The following is a 16,618-nucleotide window of genomic DNA, read 5'->3' as shown; positions in this document are numbered from 1 at the left end:
AGATCTTGGTGTTGGCAGTTTTGTGCGTGTCCATCCAGCACACAGGTAGCAGAATTTGAAATTCCGTGTGAATGCGAGCAAAGAGATGCTACAATGCAAAACCCACTAAAATGTGGACTGATACTAACGTTGAAAGTTTTTGTTTTTACAAGGAAGTGAAACGCAAACCAACTGCAATTTTTTCACATTTGAAAATTTGCAACGCTCCTCAGACAATGTGGAATGTGGCACAAGACACAAGAGTCTCACCAAATGATCTTTGGAATCGCTGGATTATACATAGAGCACAGATTGGCCCTGAATTGTATCTGAATAGTCATTGTCATTAAAACAAAACCGCTGAGAGCTTAACTGTTATCACTTGCTTTTTAAAAACTTCATGGTTTATTGAAAGCCTCCCTAAGCAGCTCTGCTTTGTTATGCCTCAACTGCAGATCTAATTTCTCTCTGGGACAGAATGTGAGTAGGCGGGTGGCTATGGATGTGTTGTGAAGACAGCTTCGCTGTAGACCAACCAATGCCAGCACAGATGCTCTATACATTTTCATTAATTAGAGAGATGGTGGAGAATGTGGCATGTCCATGTGGCAAGGGTGGCATGCTGTTAGGTGGTAAAGTCAACTCTTCCTGTTGGGATTCCATGATTTACAATTGGTCTTATTTTTGTAAATTCTTGGTGATTTAAAATGAGGGAAAATATAGGTGAGAGACTACATTAATGCATTGGACACATGGACTAAAACCAGAGTTTTCTATTACAGTGAAGTGAAAACTGCATTAAGAAATATATTGAACATCAAAAGAAAAGACTGAAAGGGTCATTAAATGGCCATGGAAAACAAATGGTTCCCCTGGGAGTAATTCCTATTCATACCAACCTACAAAGTGTGGTTCTGGTGATTACAGTCCCCACCCCATTGACCATATTAGGCCTGGTGTTAACTGTTTAAGGTTTGTCACTGTCACTTGTATTTAGACTCAGTTCACATTAATCTTCTTTCCTTATCTTGTATACTGAACTTATTCTCTCACTGGGCATCAAACACAATATATCCTTTTTTTTTTGAAGAAGAAGAAGAACCTGAGCTTTCAATGTACATGTGTCACAAACTCAGTGATACCTTTTGCCAAAATGTGCCAAATTAAAGATAAAACCATTTGTAATTAAGAATCCTTCTCACTGCTGCAGGAGACATGTTGCTCTGGCATTGGCCAAAAAGACCAACTGAGTTACATCATTAGTGGGAGGACCTGTGTATTATGTTGTTAGGCCAAGAGCAGAATCCAGTCCGCTGTGGAATATCTCCGAATAACCAATCTGGAGCTTTTAACTGTCAATCTATTCAGCCGCCCACATGTACATGCCTAGGCCGTCATACCCTCCCACACACCTCTCACTGTCACACACATGCTTATTCACACACAGGCATAAAGTGCACTTGTGTGAGGCAAACACATCCACACGAGTGCTTGCATGAACATATTGTAAAAGCTATGTAGCTGTTGTTGAAGTGCCACATTGCTGGATAGCTGTTGGGTATTTGTTCTGTACCCAAAAACAGCAGCAAGCCATCAATTGAAATTGGTTCTCATAATATGTAATGATTGCAGGGTTTTCCCTTCCGTTATACAGCTGACGCCTTTCTTTTCAGTACCAAAGCAAAATGAACGAGAAAAACCACATACTGTTTAAAAAAAAAAAAATCTGTGTAGATAAGAAAATATTCACGTCCTCCCCAAGTCATTTATCATATCATAAATCATATATATACTATTCTTTTTTAATCCACTGTGTGATGGAGTCACTGTAACGCTGGAAAAGTACAACATATACAGCACACCCATATGTAACATATAGTGGGTTTATATCATAAGTCCCAGATATTGTAATGCTAATGGTCCAAAATTGCATGAAAATGCACAGTTTTCAGTTTTGGCTACCAATTTGACCAATGAAATCATTGCTGTCTTCTGTTCAGGATTTCTTCACCGATTTCATTCATCTGAACCTTTTTAGAACATCGATCACCTAAGTCATAATCTTCATTTTCTGCAGTGTTGTAATTTCTAAAAATTGTATTTATTACTCTACACCAGATGTCCCAATGCTGAGCACACAGCTGCCAGCATGCCTGGAGAAATTAATGATAATTCAATTGGTCAAAGCTGTTGCCCGAGCCTATTGGTGGAGAACAGGGTTGTAACGCTGCATGTTCCGGGTGCCAGCAGAGCTTTGAGCGAGTGGAGGCGATCCAAGCGAGCAGAAAGATCTGTATGCAAGCAGAGAAGATCTGTGTGGGAATCACACTCTCAAACTGCCACAGGATGCTCACGAATTATGGCAGGAAAATTACGTCATACGTTATATGGCAGCAAAAGGTTCTCACAAGAGATGGTACCAAGTCACTGTTTTGGGTTTCAAGACCTGAACATTTCATGAACTGTGGATAGGAATTGAGGAGAAAAAGTTGTAGAAAAACTATTAAATACACTAACAATGAGGCATTTACCAAAACATTTGCTCTCTCCTGTTGTAAGAAGTGTGTTATGAAATAGTAATTTTTATTATGTGGCAAAACATCAAGTGATTGGATGTTTATCCAGGAAATGACGCAAATGAAGAGCTGACTCATTGCATACTTTTTAACTGTATAATTTTGGGTTTGTGTAAATAGCTCAAGTTCAATTTAAGTCACAAGTCAATAGTGTCAAATTCAAGAGACAAGTCAACAAATTTTAGTTGACTTGAGTCAAGTCCACAGCATACATAAATATGTTTAAATACTCTACATGCTGTAGAAGTACAGGCCAACATTCAAGTGAAAACCCTCAAAGCCAAACAGTGCCCTCTACTGGCACTGAAGGTAACTTTCACTGTGTTATAAAAAATGCTTATTGATCTTATACCAGGGGTCTTCAACGTTTTTCAGGCCAAGGACCCCCAAACTGATAGAGAGATGGCGCAGGAACCCCCCTACTATATATATTGTATAAAATTGTGATTTATATCAGACTGGGCCTAGTATATAACATAGCTACCCTGTTATGGTGCATTCAATTCTAAGCTATTCAAGCCAGTGACGTGCGGTGAGGTTCGGGGCTGGGGAGGCACTGACTCTTTCAAAATCAGATTTACAAATATATGAATTCAACAGAGTAGCATAAATTCACACCATTCAACTGGCTGCTTGCACATTGACTACTCGTTATGTGTCATGTCTCGCCATGTTATAGTTTAGTTCAGTGTTTAATGTTATGTCCTTAAATCATAGTCACGCCATGTTAGTTTAGTCCATGTTCAGTGTTTAATGTCTCGTCCTTGTCCCACATTATGTTAAGTACCGTCACTCGTCTTGTGATCGCGCCCTTGATTGTTGTCACCTGTGTCTCATTACCTCATGTATAAGTACTCCATGTCTCCGTTTGTCTTGTAACGTCTTGTCATGTTGAGTGTTCAAGTCCATGTATTTGTGTCTAGTCTAGTTTTTGGCCTCATGTTTTTTCTTGTAAAGTCATGTTAAGTGAGAGTCAAGTCCAAGTATCATGTCAAGTCTAGTTTTTGGCCTCATGCATATTTTTGTAAAGCCTTGTTTATCAAGAATAAAGTATTTTTGCTATTTGAACCCGTTCGTGAGTCGTGCATTTGGATCCTGCGCCTTTTGTGCCGTGGCACCTTGACATTATGTTTCATATCTCATATCAGCATTCTTTACACACATAGGTACATATTTGGCCAAAGAAGAACAAACATTTATAATGGCTCAGAGAGAGAGCATTTGCTCTGCTGCACCCTCCGTGTGTTCTTCATTTGCCATCACAATTCCACAATGCATACTCATTCAATACAAATGGAAGTATATACAGTCCGCAACAAAAAGAACAATACAGTTTTATTCTTGAAAATAACTTCATCAAACTATATATTTTTCTTATCTTGTTTTATATTAATTTTTTCTATTATTAAAAAAGAGCTGGTCTTTCATTTTTATGGTGGACTGTACAGCAGTGAGTGTATGCATGTCTTACCTTTACTTGTAAATGAAGTCCATTCGCCTTTCCTTCTGGACAAACATCTCTATGACTTTGGTGTCAAAGTCCTCTTTATCTTCTTTTAGTTTTAAAAGTCTCTCTGTCTCAATAGAGATTCCTGCTAGGGATGAAAGTCATGATGCGGTGCACTTGACTTTCTCTACCTGACTTTTTTAGCTACCCACAATGCCATTTGTCTGTAACACCTGAAGAAGAACAATAGTAGAACAAGCCTGTGTGCTCACACACACACACACACACACACACACACACACACACACACACACACACACACACACACACACACACACACACACACACACACACACGCCTCCCCCCCTCAGTGAGGCAGATGTAATGGCTGCCTCCCCTCCTGCTTTTTCACTGCAGCGTTATGTCAGATAAGCAAGACCAGTTACAAGACAGTAACAACTTTTATGCATTTTTTCACTTTCAAAACCGGTTTTGGCCAGTTTGTGAGGGATTGCACAATCCGAGAGGAGGCCCAGTCTGTCGCTGCCTCCTTTCCGTCCCCCGTATTTGAACAAGAAATTACACAAATTCAGCAATATTGACTATAAAAATGATTGGAATGTTTGGAATCATACAATAATTACATTTCTATCACAGATCAGTGGACAAATATGGAATATGTCAAGTAGCTTCATCCTCAAAAATTATAGTGCGTGAAAACATTTAAGATAAGATAAAACTTTATTATCCCGAGGGATATTGCTGCTCTCTGAGAGAGAGAGAGAGAGAGAGAGAGAGAGAGAGAGAGAGAGAGAGAGAGAGAGAGAGAGAGAGAGAGAGAGAGAGAGAGAGAGAGAGAGAGAGAGAGAGAGAGAGAGAGAGAGAGAGAGAGAGAGAGAGAGAGAGAGAGAGAGAGAGAGAGAGAGAGAGAGAGAGAGAGCGCAATGCCTCAAGTCTGTTTGCAGTCATTCCTTCATTCAGGATGTTTAATCCGTTGTTCAAATATGCAAATATTAATGAGACCGAGGAATCACATTGGACTAGATGCAAAGCAATGGTGACTTGAGCTGGTGACTTGTGTGATGGGATTTTACAGGTTGTGAATAATAGCCTTGATTTCTGTGTGTAGACCTAGTTTTTGTCCTTGACCTCAAGCTTTTCCCGACTTCCCTATTTTGGCATTTTAACACATTCCCTGTAGCTGCTAACTTAGAAAGTTTCAAATGATGATTGAAAAGTGAAGATAAAGTATTATTGTTTGTTGCATAAGGCTATAAAATGCTTACCTGAGCCATCTAGGATAGATTGGATTAAAAGAAAGTGGTGAGACTTGTTTTTGTATTTCCCAAATACACAAGAGAGAGAGAGAGAGAGAAAGAGTGAGAGAGACAGACAGCAATGCCTCAAGTCTGTTTGCATTCATTCCCTCATTCAGGGTGTGTTAAATCAGGTGTTCAATAGCATCCTCACTCTTTGATCAGAAAACACACAGCCAACCACTTACCTTCATGTTGGCTTTTAATTCAAATCAACTTTATGCATATAGCATATAGCTTTTATTCTTAAAAGCAAAGATGCCTTTCAAACCTGCCGACAACTTGTGAATTACAGACAATCATCACTTATTAAGGAGCACAACAATTTCAACTTCAAATACACAAATGAGGTCGCTTATTTTCAAGCAATTTCAAAGATTCATATAAAAAAAATCTGATATGTATATGGACAAATCATATTTCAAATTAATTCTAATTCTAATTCTAAGAATCATTTAAAGGAATGATGTGGGAAAAAATATTTAAAATCGTAAATATTGTCTGACAAAAGTTTGGATCCCCATAATTCTAAAACTTTTTGGGATGATTTTTCAACAGGACATTCCAAAGAATCGTTTGACAACAATTACAGGTCTCCGGGTCAAAAATGTCTCAAGTCTGAACAACAACAATGCCTCAAGTCTGTTTGCAGACATTTTGTTCAGCCAACCCATATAGTTTTTTTATAAGTAATTGAGGTCAATGTTAAGTCAATACAATGTTAGCAGAGACTCTGTGTACTGAGGGGTTTACAGGGAAAAAGTATTTGTCCCCTTACAGATTTATTCTGTTTTTGCTTTTTTGTCAAGCTTACATTTTTCAGATCATCAAAAAAAATATTAATAAAGATAACCTGAGTGAATACAAAATGCCGTTTTTAAATGATGATTTTTTCATTAAGGGGAAATAAAGCTATCCAAACCAACCTGGTTTTATGTGAAAAAGTAACTGATCCCTAAACCTAATAACTGGTTGTGCCATCCTTGGCGGCAACAACTGCAATCAAGAGTTTGCGGTAACTAGAGGATGTGGAGGATTTGCAGAATTGTTTCCATTCAGCCATATTGGAGGGTTTTCGAGCATAAATCGCCTGTTCAAGGTGATCCCTCAGTATCTCAAGCGGATTTAAGTCCAGACTTTGACTAGGCCACCCTGAAACCTTCATTTTTTTATGTTCCTTCTGATTGTTATAAGTCATCGAGACACTCAAATCAAAGAGTGGAATCCTGCTGTCTAAAGAGAGATGTCCAGGTGGCTGCGGGGTGATGGAGAGGTACCGACCCCTCTGTAAAGCATGTGTGTGTGTGTAAGAGGGGCACGCAAGACACATTTCAGATTACCGTGTTTGCATGGTGATGTGTTTGCATGTCTGATTTGACCAAATAAAGCTTCTATTATTTTCTATTATATTTGAGTAAAAGTACAGATATGGCTTCATGGAGTAAAACTCACTCATTAGATCAAATCTGCTTGAGTAAAACTCATTTAGCTGCTGATGTTTATTGTACTGAAGTATCAGATGTATTTTTTAACAACTATTTTTCAGTATTCAATATTGGAGCTTAATGTCTTATTCTCGTATTGACATTAGGTTAGCGATGGTAAACCAAAGTAAGAATCTTCTTCACAGTATAGTCTCCATTACAAACGCCCACCCAGGTTTGCTGGTCGAATCCCCCAAAACACACATTGAAAAGCACATTTGGACTTTCTCACAATCAACATGACTGTCCTTCTTGCTTTGTCTCCTCCTTTAACACTGATGCTGATGAAATTATGCATTTATTAACTGAATGAGTGGTGAGACCGGTTTTAGCCTTTGCAAAGAAAGAGTTACACAACTAACTAAATATCCCTCAGGGCTCCAGGTTAGTATTAAAGTGTGACGGGGGATCATTGAAAACACAGGTGGAGGAGGAAGAAAGGAATCGACTTTGGTAAGCCCTCTTTCTCTCTTAATGTTTATTAAACGTCTTTCTGAATAAGAAATTCGAAATACGAATATTCATTGTTGCTTAAGACAAAGTAAGTTCAAAGTAAGTTCAATGTTTTCAATCTAATCACTTTGAAGGCAAGCAGAACATACAGTAGTTTCACTCTTGGGTTAACACCTTGTATATCCAATGTTAGGCTCTTTTATACAGCTGAAGAAAGAAAAGAAAAGAAGTATCCAACATGGAAATACTCCAACCTAGCAAGATAACCTGAACTTGTACTGTAAATGAGTAAATGTACACTTTAAACATTCTGTTGTCGTTGTTTATAATCTTAATTCTTCCAAAATTGTAATACAGAGAGTCCAAATCAGACTGTTTGCGTTTCAATCTGACTGCGTAACGCTGACACATGAGCCACAAAACCCTGAAATGACATCACAGATCCAAAAATGCTACTTAACATCGCAAATCATTAATCTGGAAATAGCTCTCAGAGTTCAGGGTTACATCTTCAAACTCTTTCTCTTATTTTACTGTGATACAACACAGCACCAAATAGTCACTTTTGAAGGTTTGGTCCCAGTGAATGTTTTGGAAGGACCACATGCAGAAGCTGAAGTACAACACTTGAGTTAATGTGCTGAGTTACATCCAAACTCTTTTTTTCATGACAAATGAAATGGTGGATTGATGGATGGAGTTTGGCTGTTGTTGCTAACAGAGATGAACTGTGTAATGTTTCCAGTTGTGTCTTACTGTGAGAGTCAGTTAACCCAGAGCCATGCGTCTCGCCGTGTTGACTGGCATTCTTCTTCTGGTGGTAGTGCAGTACGCTGGAGTCGGTAAGAACCACACAGACACAAATACACCAGAATGAAAACAGGAACCCAAAACTGACAAACTTGTTTCTACATCACAGGAAATGCAAATCTGCACAGGATCAAATGGATGTGCAATGCCCAATATCCAGTAACACGATGCAACGAACACGGATGGTTCCGCTTGGACTCTGACCACTGTATGAGGGTGTACAACTCTCTGAAAACCTTTCACAGAGCAACTGTAATACAAACCCACTCTCAAATCAGATTATTACTATTACTACTATAATACCTTGACCAATACCTCATCGTGTTCAGACAGCTATGTTGAGGAAGAGTAACTGTTTATTACTGTCAATTTCAGCGGTACTGTGGCAAACAAGGTGGCCAACTGGTATCCATTCACAGCCTCACAGATTTTAATAAAGTGCTGTGCTTGACAATCAGGAAGTCCAGCTTTAGGCACTTCTACTGGATTGGGGCAAAGAGGTCGGATGTAAGTAGCAAATTCAACAGATTTATCAGAATACAGCAGTGGATGTGTAAGAAATGTGGATGACCATTAGAACATTTTATCAGCTATGTTAAACAATCAATACATTAACATTCTTAACTCACTGCTTGCTCTGAAGCATAACCGGAGTCTGTGGAAGTGGCAAGATAAAGAAACGATGACGTTCAGTAGATGGGCGAAAGGCCAGCCAAACAACAGGTTTGGCAAAGAGAGCTGCTTGCAAATGAATTATGGAGGTAAGTCACAAGAAAACATATAAGAGGAGTTAGATTTCCTAGCAGAGGATGAAGAAGGTGAAGATGATTAAAGGAGTGTCCGGATATAATTTAAAGGTGATGGGCTTTAAAGGCCACTGTCACTGCTCCGAGCCTCTGGTTGTTGTTTTTGAATGAATTTAATTTTGACTTTAAAAAAAAAAAAGAGACACATGACTTTGAATGACAAACCCATCAACCACTGGTTCGTCTCATAAGTCAGACAATGAAACTTGGTGGGAGGAAATTCTAAAGATATTTCTTGAGTGACTTCAGCCCCACAGAATTCAAATCCTAAACAATTGTCTTGAGTCTTGGGAACTCCTCTCCACTGTATTGTTTGTTTCAGAGTTTCACAAAAACTTTTTCCGAACAACCAAAAGGAAAAAGGAAATTTGTGGGGTCTTTTTGGAATTTAAAGGCAGAAATGTTCAGATTTTCCCAAGATAAACTTTGACATCCTCTCTAATCATGGATTTTTGAAGGCATTAAGGAACAAATTAAAATCAAACTCTGTGAAACATTGTTTTAGGAAAGTGTTTTAAAGGAAATATGACTTTCTGCGATTCTAACATCCCTGAATGTGATGTGTTCTGTTTTCCAGGGTGGGGAAAATGGAACGACGTATTCTGTTGGAGGTGGAGTCGCTTTGTGTGCTCCAAGAGGATGTAAACGGCATCATAATGTTCACATTTTAGTTCAGTGTTGACATAATGACAAGCAATAAAGCTTCAGCATCAGCAAACATGTTCTCAGTTCTTCTTTGATGGTGGAGGTTGCTACTGTACATGTCCTCACAAAACACAAACTTCAATGATCAGGGTTTGTTATTTGTACAATATAGTGGGCCACAGCTTCGTAGTGCAAAAGACAAGAAGAGACAATTTAAGTAACAAATTACAAGTTCAGCATCTGCCTTCGATTATCAAGCACAGATATCCCTCAATTTGATGAGCATGCATCAAGTCTTTGTCACATACTGTACATATTCTCACTGATGGTGCCACCAGCTAATATAGCATAACTGAATCTAAATGTAAAAAACATTAGCTAATACTAGTAACAATTAATGAGAACGTACATGTGAATAACAGTAACTACTACTACTATTAAATAATGGAAGAAGACAATCACAGTAATGGAAAGACAGTAAAGACACCACACCAAACACCGCCCCAAGGGATTATGGGAAGTTCCTAACCACCCATAATCCCCAAACACGCTTCAATATATATATATGTTGCTGTTTGTCCATTAATAATCAAGAAGCAAAAGAGTGATCCTTTAAATGTCTAATATTAGTAAAATTTTCTTAGAATGATGTCACAGAGGCTCAAACTGGTGCTACTCGTTATTCCCCTCGTAACGCCCATCCACTCGTTAAGCCATACTGACACCTACTGGCTATTTGCAGATATTGCTGCATAGTAATCACTGGTGATCAAAACACTGTTAAACCCACATAATACATGTGGTGTTCAGAGTACTTCTTCAGGCCGGCAAGAAGGATACAGTATTGACTGTGTAGGAGCCGAATGGTTCTTTTTTGGTTCATGTTTCAGTTTGAGTTTATGTACAGCCATGATATATTTCCTTTGTAGTGATCGGCATTTGAAGTGGAACGTTTTGGTGTCTTTTTTGAGTGTTTACGCCCTCTACATTACATTACATTACATTACGATCATTATCCAAAGCGACTTACATTACATTACCACCCTTCGCAGAGGGGGGAGCAATTGAGGGTTCGGTGCTTTGCTCAGGGGCACCTCGGCAGGGGCTCGAACCGGCGATCCTCCGGTTCCCAAGCGGAAGCACTACCCACTGAGCCACTGCCTCCCGATGCCTCTATAGGTCATGGGGGCATGAGCATAAAGGTGTGCCAAGCCGAGAACAGAGGGAAGGGGTTCCGGTGATGCGCACACCATCATTGACGTATCCGTATCCGCACGTGGCCGGGACGCTGAACGAGACGATAGCAACTGGAACAGTGCTAACTGTATAGAACAAACCGTTTTCATGTCATTTGGGCCTTTTTCATTTGTGACAATAAATAACGTCAACTTTACTGCAGATACGCTTTACTGTACCGTCTGATACGCAAGAGACCGCAACTCCAAAAGTGGTTAGAACTATCAAAGTTGTGTCAATGGGAAACAGCAAAACAACAAGGTTTTGCCGCTACAGACTGACTCAGCTGAGATGTCATGTTCTCAGCCGAGGTCTCATGTGCTTCAGTGGTCCACAGACTGCAACCAGTTAGCTATCTACACATCCATACATGAGCCCCGAACCTTGGGTTTCCCTTCAATATATACTGTTCAATGTGTGTGTCCCCTCCTAGCACACCCAGTCTAATGATCTCCAGTGGAATATCCCCAATGTGCAATATATAGTATTCAGTCATTCATTCACTCATTGTCCCGGAAAACTTCCCTCTTAGTACAGGTGTCCCCTTGACAGGCTTTTTACTTTGCCAGGCTCCCATCCCATCACAATGCTCTTTATCGCCTTGCACGATCCACCCTGCCATTGCAACAGGTGAACCTCCCCGCTGTGGGACGAACAAAGGATCATCTTATCCGATCTTGTAAGTTAAACATTAGCCCTGTTGGAGCCCCTCACTGAGCCTTCTGCTCTGAGCCCTCCCTGTGAACATCATCATAGTTTACACATAGACAAATCTTCATGAGCAAGCACAGTTGAATAGAAATGAATATAATCATGCCCATCACACATGAGAAAACCCCTATTATTGACATTATGTTGAAGGAAATACATTTCCTACTCTAAACGTGACATCTGCACCTCACAAGCAGGCTGCAATAGTTTTCTTTAATGATGAAACTAAAGAAAACAATAATACAACTCAACTCCTCATGACCACTTTCTTCTAACTGAGTTAAATGTGGAAACTGGTTGCACGCATGCATGTTATATGTATTGCACATGCGTCTGCTGCATTACAGTGGGGCATCACTGTGTCCAAACACACACACACACACACACACAAACACACATCATCATCATTCTACATCTGATGAGCTCACAGGGATTAAATTCAAACGACTCATCAAAAAATATTGACACTTCTCCACATCCCAACCTCTCAAACCTCAAATGTAAAATGGATATTTGGATTTAGTGTCATTTCATATTAGTTTCTTATTTCTGAATCGCGGAAACAAAACTTTGAGTTGTTTTTCACCGCTGCCATTATACTGCAAAAAACAACGAGACAAAGCTGTATCTGAACTTTCTCTTCCAAACACTCAAGTTCACTGTCATATTCAGGATTGTTTGATTCTAATGCACTGTATGTTTGTTTTCAGCTGGGGTGACAGCAACACCATACTTAAAGGATTTGTGTATATTTTGTGATGTAGATATAAAAATGTTGTAGACTAAATATTCTGATATTTTTGGAAAATGGTTGCACATAAAGGCAAATATTTGAGCTGCTTTTTCTGAGTAAATTGGTAATCTGTAGAAAACCCCTAATCCCATTCACACCCTGTCCACCATTTTGGCACATGTACAGTAAGAACCTCCACCATCAAAAAAGAACTGAGAACATGTTTGCTGATGCTGAAGCTTTATTGCTTGTCAACTGCTTGTCAACACTGAATTAAAATGTCGACATTCTGATGACGTTTACATCCTCTTGGAACACAGAAAGCGCCTCCGACTGCCACAGTTTTCGTCGTTCCATCTTCCCCACCCTGGAAAACAGAACACATCACATTCAGGAATGTTAGAATCGCAGGAAGTCATATTTCCTTTGGAACATTTTCCTAAAACAATGTTTCACAGAGTTTGATTTTAATTTGTTCCTTAATGCCTTCAAAAATCCATGATTAGAGAGGATGTCAAAGTTTATCTTGGGAAAATCTGAACATTTCTGCCATGACTTATAACTCCAAAAAGATCACAAAAAATGGTTTGCTTTTGGTTGTTTGGCAAAAGTCTTTGTGAAACTCTGAAACAAACGATAACAACACAACACTGGAGAGGAGTTTCAAAGACTCAAGAGCGTTTTTCAGGATCTGAATTCTGTGGGGGTGAAGTCACTCAAAAATATCTTTGGAGGAATTTCCTCCCACCAAGTCTCATATATCTTTTCTGGTGACTTACATTTATAATTCATTTCCATGCAGTTCTCCCTGAACATCCAGTTGTCTGGCTGGCCCCACGCCCATCTTCTGAAGATCACATGTTTTTTATCTTGCCACCTCCACCAACGCTGCAGATTAAGAAGTGAGTTAAGAATGTTAATGTAGTGATTGTTTACCATAGCTGATATAATCAGCAAATTTGTAATGATCACTCAAATTTCTTTCACATCCACTGCTGTATTCTGATTAATCTGATGAGTTTGCTACTTACTTTTCTCTTCATTGCCCCCAACCAGTAGTGGTGCATAGTACGGGAGTTCCTGACCAGCCTGCACAGCACTCTATCATATTCTTTGATGTTATGAATTGATACCATTTGGGCACCTAGTTGGCTACAGAACCCCTGAAATTGACAGAATGAACACAATTACTTTTCATCAACACGATGAACACGATGAGGTGATATTCAAAGTATTATAGTAGTAATTGTAATCTGATTTGAGAGTGGGTTTTGATTACATGGGCACTGCGAAAGGTTCTCGCAAAGTTGAACACCTTCATACAGCGTTTGGAATTCAAGCGGTACCATCCATGTACTTTACATGGTGTGACTGGATACTTGGAACGGCAGACGTTTCTAATCCTGTTCAGATTCGCATTTCCTGTGATGTAGAAACGAGTTTGTCAGTTTTGGGTTCCTGCTTTCATTCTGGTGTATTTGTGTCTGTGTGGTTCTTACCGACTCCAGCGTACTGCACTACCACCAGAAGAAGAATGCCAGTCAACACGGCGAGACGCATGGCTCTGGGTTAACTGACTCTCACAGTAAGACACAACTGGAAACATCACACAGTTCATCTCTGTTAGCAACAACAGCCAAACTCCATCCATCAATCCACCATTTCATTTGTCATGAAAAAAAGAGTTTGGATGTAACTCAGCACATTAACTCAAGTGTTGTACTTCAGCTTCTGCATGTGGTCCTTCCAAAACATTCACTGGGACCAAACCTTCAAAAGTGACTATTTGGTGCTGTGTTGTATCACAGTAAAATAAGAGAAAGAGTTTGAAGATGTAACCCTGAACTCTGAGAGCTATTTCCAGATTAATGATTTGCGATGTTAAGTAGCATTTTTGGATCTGTGATGTCATTTCAGGGTTTTGTAGCACATGTGTCAGCGTTACGAAGTCAGATTGAAATGCAAACAGTCTGATTTGGACTCTCTGCATTACAATTTTGGATAAATTAAGATTATAAACAAGGACAACAGAACTGTTTATAGTATACATTTACACATTTACAGTACAAGTTCAGGTTATCTTGCTAGATTGGAGTATTTCCATGTTGGATACTTCTTTTCTTTTCTTTCTTCAGCTGTATAAAAAAGCCTAACATTGGATATACAAGGTGTTTACCCAAGAGTGAAACTATATTCTACTTTTCTTTTAAAGTGATAAGAGTTCATATGCTTGCTGGATGATCACTGATCATTGTTGAATAATTTACTTTTATTTATGTGACAGATAAACAAAAAGATTGAAGCTTCTCCACAGACATAAAAAATTGAAGTCTTAGCAGCAAAATCATCTTACTGTGTTTCAAGCAACATTGAATTATTATTATTTCTAATTTCTCCTAAAACATTTAGAGAGCAAGAGGTCTTACCACAGTCGATCCCTTTCTTCTTTCTCCACCTGTGTCTTAGATGATCCTCTGTCACACTTTTATGCTAGCCTGGAGCCCTGAGGGATATTTAGTTAGTTATATAAGTCTTTCTTTGCAAATACTAAAACCGGTCTCGACACCCTTTTTGTAAATGAAGTCATAATTTCATCAGCATCAGTGTTGAAGGAGGAGACAAAGCAAAAAGACATTAATGCTGATTGTGAGAATGTCCAAATGTGTCCCCACGGCGCGTGTGTGTTTTGGGGGGATTTGACCAGCAAACCTGGGTGAGCGTTTGTATTGGAGGCTATACCATGAAGATGATTAGTACTTTAGTTAAGCATCCCTTAAGATCACTCGATGCATATGGAGACGAAGCAACGGTGACTTGAGCTCGTGACTTGTCCAATGGGGTTTTACAGGTGGGGAATAATAGCCTTGATTTCTGTGTGTCGACCTTGTTTTTGTTCTTGATCTCGAGCTTTTCACTTGATCTTTTTAAAGCATTGCCTTATTCCCTGACTTCCCCATTTTGGCTCTCACTGACTAGAACACATTCCCTGTAGCTGCTAACTTAAAAAGTTTCAAATGATGATGAGCATATAGAATCATTGTTAGTGGCATAATGCTCCTATAAATGTTTGTTTTTTTGTATATGCATGGAAAGACTACACAACGTTAACAACAAAAATGCCTTTCCAACCCGCTGAGACGTTGTGAATTACAGACAACACATCTCTTATTGAGGAACACAACAACTTTAACTTAAAAAAACAAACAAATAAGGTCATAACCATCAAACTAGCTGGTTAAAAGCAATTTCAAAGATTCGTATGAAAAAAACTCAAATATTTATATGGACAAATTTCTAGGCCCTGTCCCACATACACGATAGACAGGGCGAGAGAGAAAGAGAGAGAGAGAGACAACAATGCCTCAAGTCTGTTTGCAGACATTTTGTTCAGACAACACACAGCCAACCACCCATATTGCTTGAAGTTAATGAGGTCAATGTTAAGTCAATACAATGTTAGCTGAGTCACTCTGTGTACTGAAAAACAGGGTTTAGTCATCGTGTCATTGAGACACTCTACCACTCTACCACTCAAACTCAGAGGGGAATCCTGCTGTCTGGGTACCAAATAAGTATTAACAGAGGGTCGACAGCGAGCCGGCGTGTTAGAGGGGCAGCAGCATTCGACCACAGCTGTTTGAACATGCAAGAAGACATTGTTCTGTGTTGCTCTTTCTCTTGAATATTATCGTTTTGTATTTAAATGAAATAAAATGACAACAAAATGAATCAAGTCATATATACTCTAATTGTAATAACTCCAACAGGTCGCTCAGGAGCTACCAGTAGCTCGCCACCCGTTTCAGGGTAGCCTGCAAAAGGTTCGGAGAATACATACATTTGACAACACAACGTCACTTGGTAAAGCTGTTTAAATTTCTATCCAATCCAATCTACAGACATCCAACCCCTTTTGTCACAAAACGCTGATAAGCCAATCAACTGTCAGTCCAACAAATGCCACTGCTGCCATGTTTGGTTACATGACACTGTAACATTCAGCCATGTTAACAGAACATGCTAGATGACCGCGTAAAATAGCCCCGTTCAAAGGCAAGAAATATACTATTTTCATGAGGAATTGAAAACATTTACGAATGTGAATGACAAGTGTGTGCGTGTCTCATTTGCGGTGCAAACGCATCTGTTGAGCGCCACTTCACCACAGTGAAGGTCCATAAAGTGTTAGAATGTGCAGCTTACACATATTGCTGTTATGCCATAGAAATTAATAAATAGATAAATAATAAACATCAGCAGCTAAATGAGTTTCACTCAAGTAGTTTTTATCTAATGGGCGAGTTTTACTCCATGAAGCGATGTCTGTACTTTTACTCAAATGCGGCTTCAAGGTACTTTATCCACCACTGGGAGAGAAGTACCTCTCCATCCCCCCCGCAGCCACTTGCACATCTCTCTTTT

At 39.3% G+C, this 16,618-nt stretch overlaps 2 protein-coding genes across 2 annotated transcripts; one reads left to right on the top strand and one right to left on the bottom strand.

The window, feature by feature from the left end:
• The first annotated feature begins 7,141 nt into the window (after positions 1 to 7,141).
• On the top strand, positions 7,142 to 9,589 carry LOC143006900 (C-type isolectin Sp-CL4-like). The gene is made up of 6 exons (XM_076158248.1): positions 7,142 to 7,255; positions 8,001 to 8,097; positions 8,175 to 8,317; positions 8,441 to 8,572; positions 8,709 to 8,826; positions 9,449 to 9,589. The coding sequence occupies exons 2-6, from the start codon at positions 8,037 to 8,039 to the stop codon at positions 9,514 to 9,516; spliced, it is 522 nt and encodes a 173-aa protein (XP_076014363.1). The 5' UTR covers positions 7,142 to 7,255; positions 8,001 to 8,036; the 3' UTR covers positions 9,517 to 9,589.
• Positions 9,590 to 12,419: 2,830 nt separating this feature from the next.
• On the bottom strand, positions 12,420 to 14,729 carry LOC143006920 (C-type isolectin Sp-CL4-like). Its single transcript, XM_076158281.1, has 6 exons — positions 14,623 to 14,729; positions 13,696 to 13,792; positions 13,476 to 13,618; positions 13,228 to 13,359; positions 12,976 to 13,084; positions 12,420 to 12,563 (listed from the first exon to the last, which is right to left on the bottom strand). Exons 2-6 carry the CDS (start codon positions 13,754 to 13,756, stop codon positions 12,496 to 12,498), a joined length of 513 nt encoding a protein of 170 aa, XP_076014396.1. The 5' UTR covers positions 13,757 to 13,792; positions 14,623 to 14,729; the 3' UTR covers positions 12,420 to 12,495.
• Between the last annotated feature and the right edge of the window lie 1,889 nt (positions 14,730 to 16,618).

Source organism: Genypterus blacodes, unplaced genomic scaffold (genome assembly GCF_046128005.1).
Source record: "Genypterus blacodes isolate CSIRO-AG114 ecotype Tasmania unplaced genomic scaffold, CSIRO-AGI_Gbla_v1 ptg000076l_1, whole genome shotgun sequence".
NCBI lineage: Eukaryota > Metazoa > Chordata > Actinopteri > Ophidiiformes > Ophidiidae > Genypterus > Genypterus blacodes.
Note: the sequence above shows the minus strand (reverse complement) of the source record. Positions and strands in the feature narration are given on the sequence as shown.

What these genes read in the sequence shown, in the direction of transcription:
- LOC143006900 (XM_076158248.1), top strand. Translation starts at nt 8,037, where the DNA reads ATGCGTCTCGCCGTGTTGACTGGCATTCTTCTTCTGGTGGTAGTGCAG. An exon ending in AAACCTTTCACAGAGCAACT is followed by an intron (nt 8,318 to 8,440) that starts GTAATACAAACC and finishes TGTCAATTTCAG; the next exon opens with CGGTACTGTGGCAAACAAGG. An exon ending in CTTGCAAATGAATTATGGAG is followed by an intron (nt 8,827 to 9,448) that starts GTAAGTCACAAG and finishes TCTGTTTTCCAG; the next exon opens with GGTGGGGAAAATGGAACGAC.
- LOC143006920 (XM_076158281.1), bottom strand. Translation starts at nt 13,756, where the DNA reads ATGCGTCTCGCCGTGTTGACTGGCATTCTTCTTCTGGTGGTAGTGCAG. An exon ending in GAACCTTTCGCAGTGCCCAT is followed by an intron (nt 13,360 to 13,475) that starts GTAATCAAAACC and finishes TGTCAATTTCAG; the next exon opens with GGGTTCTGTAGCCAACTAGG. An exon ending in CATGGAAATGAATTATAAAT is followed by an intron (nt 12,564 to 12,975) that starts GTAAGTCACCAG and finishes TCTGTTTTCCAG; the next exon opens with GGTGGGGAAGATGGAACGAC.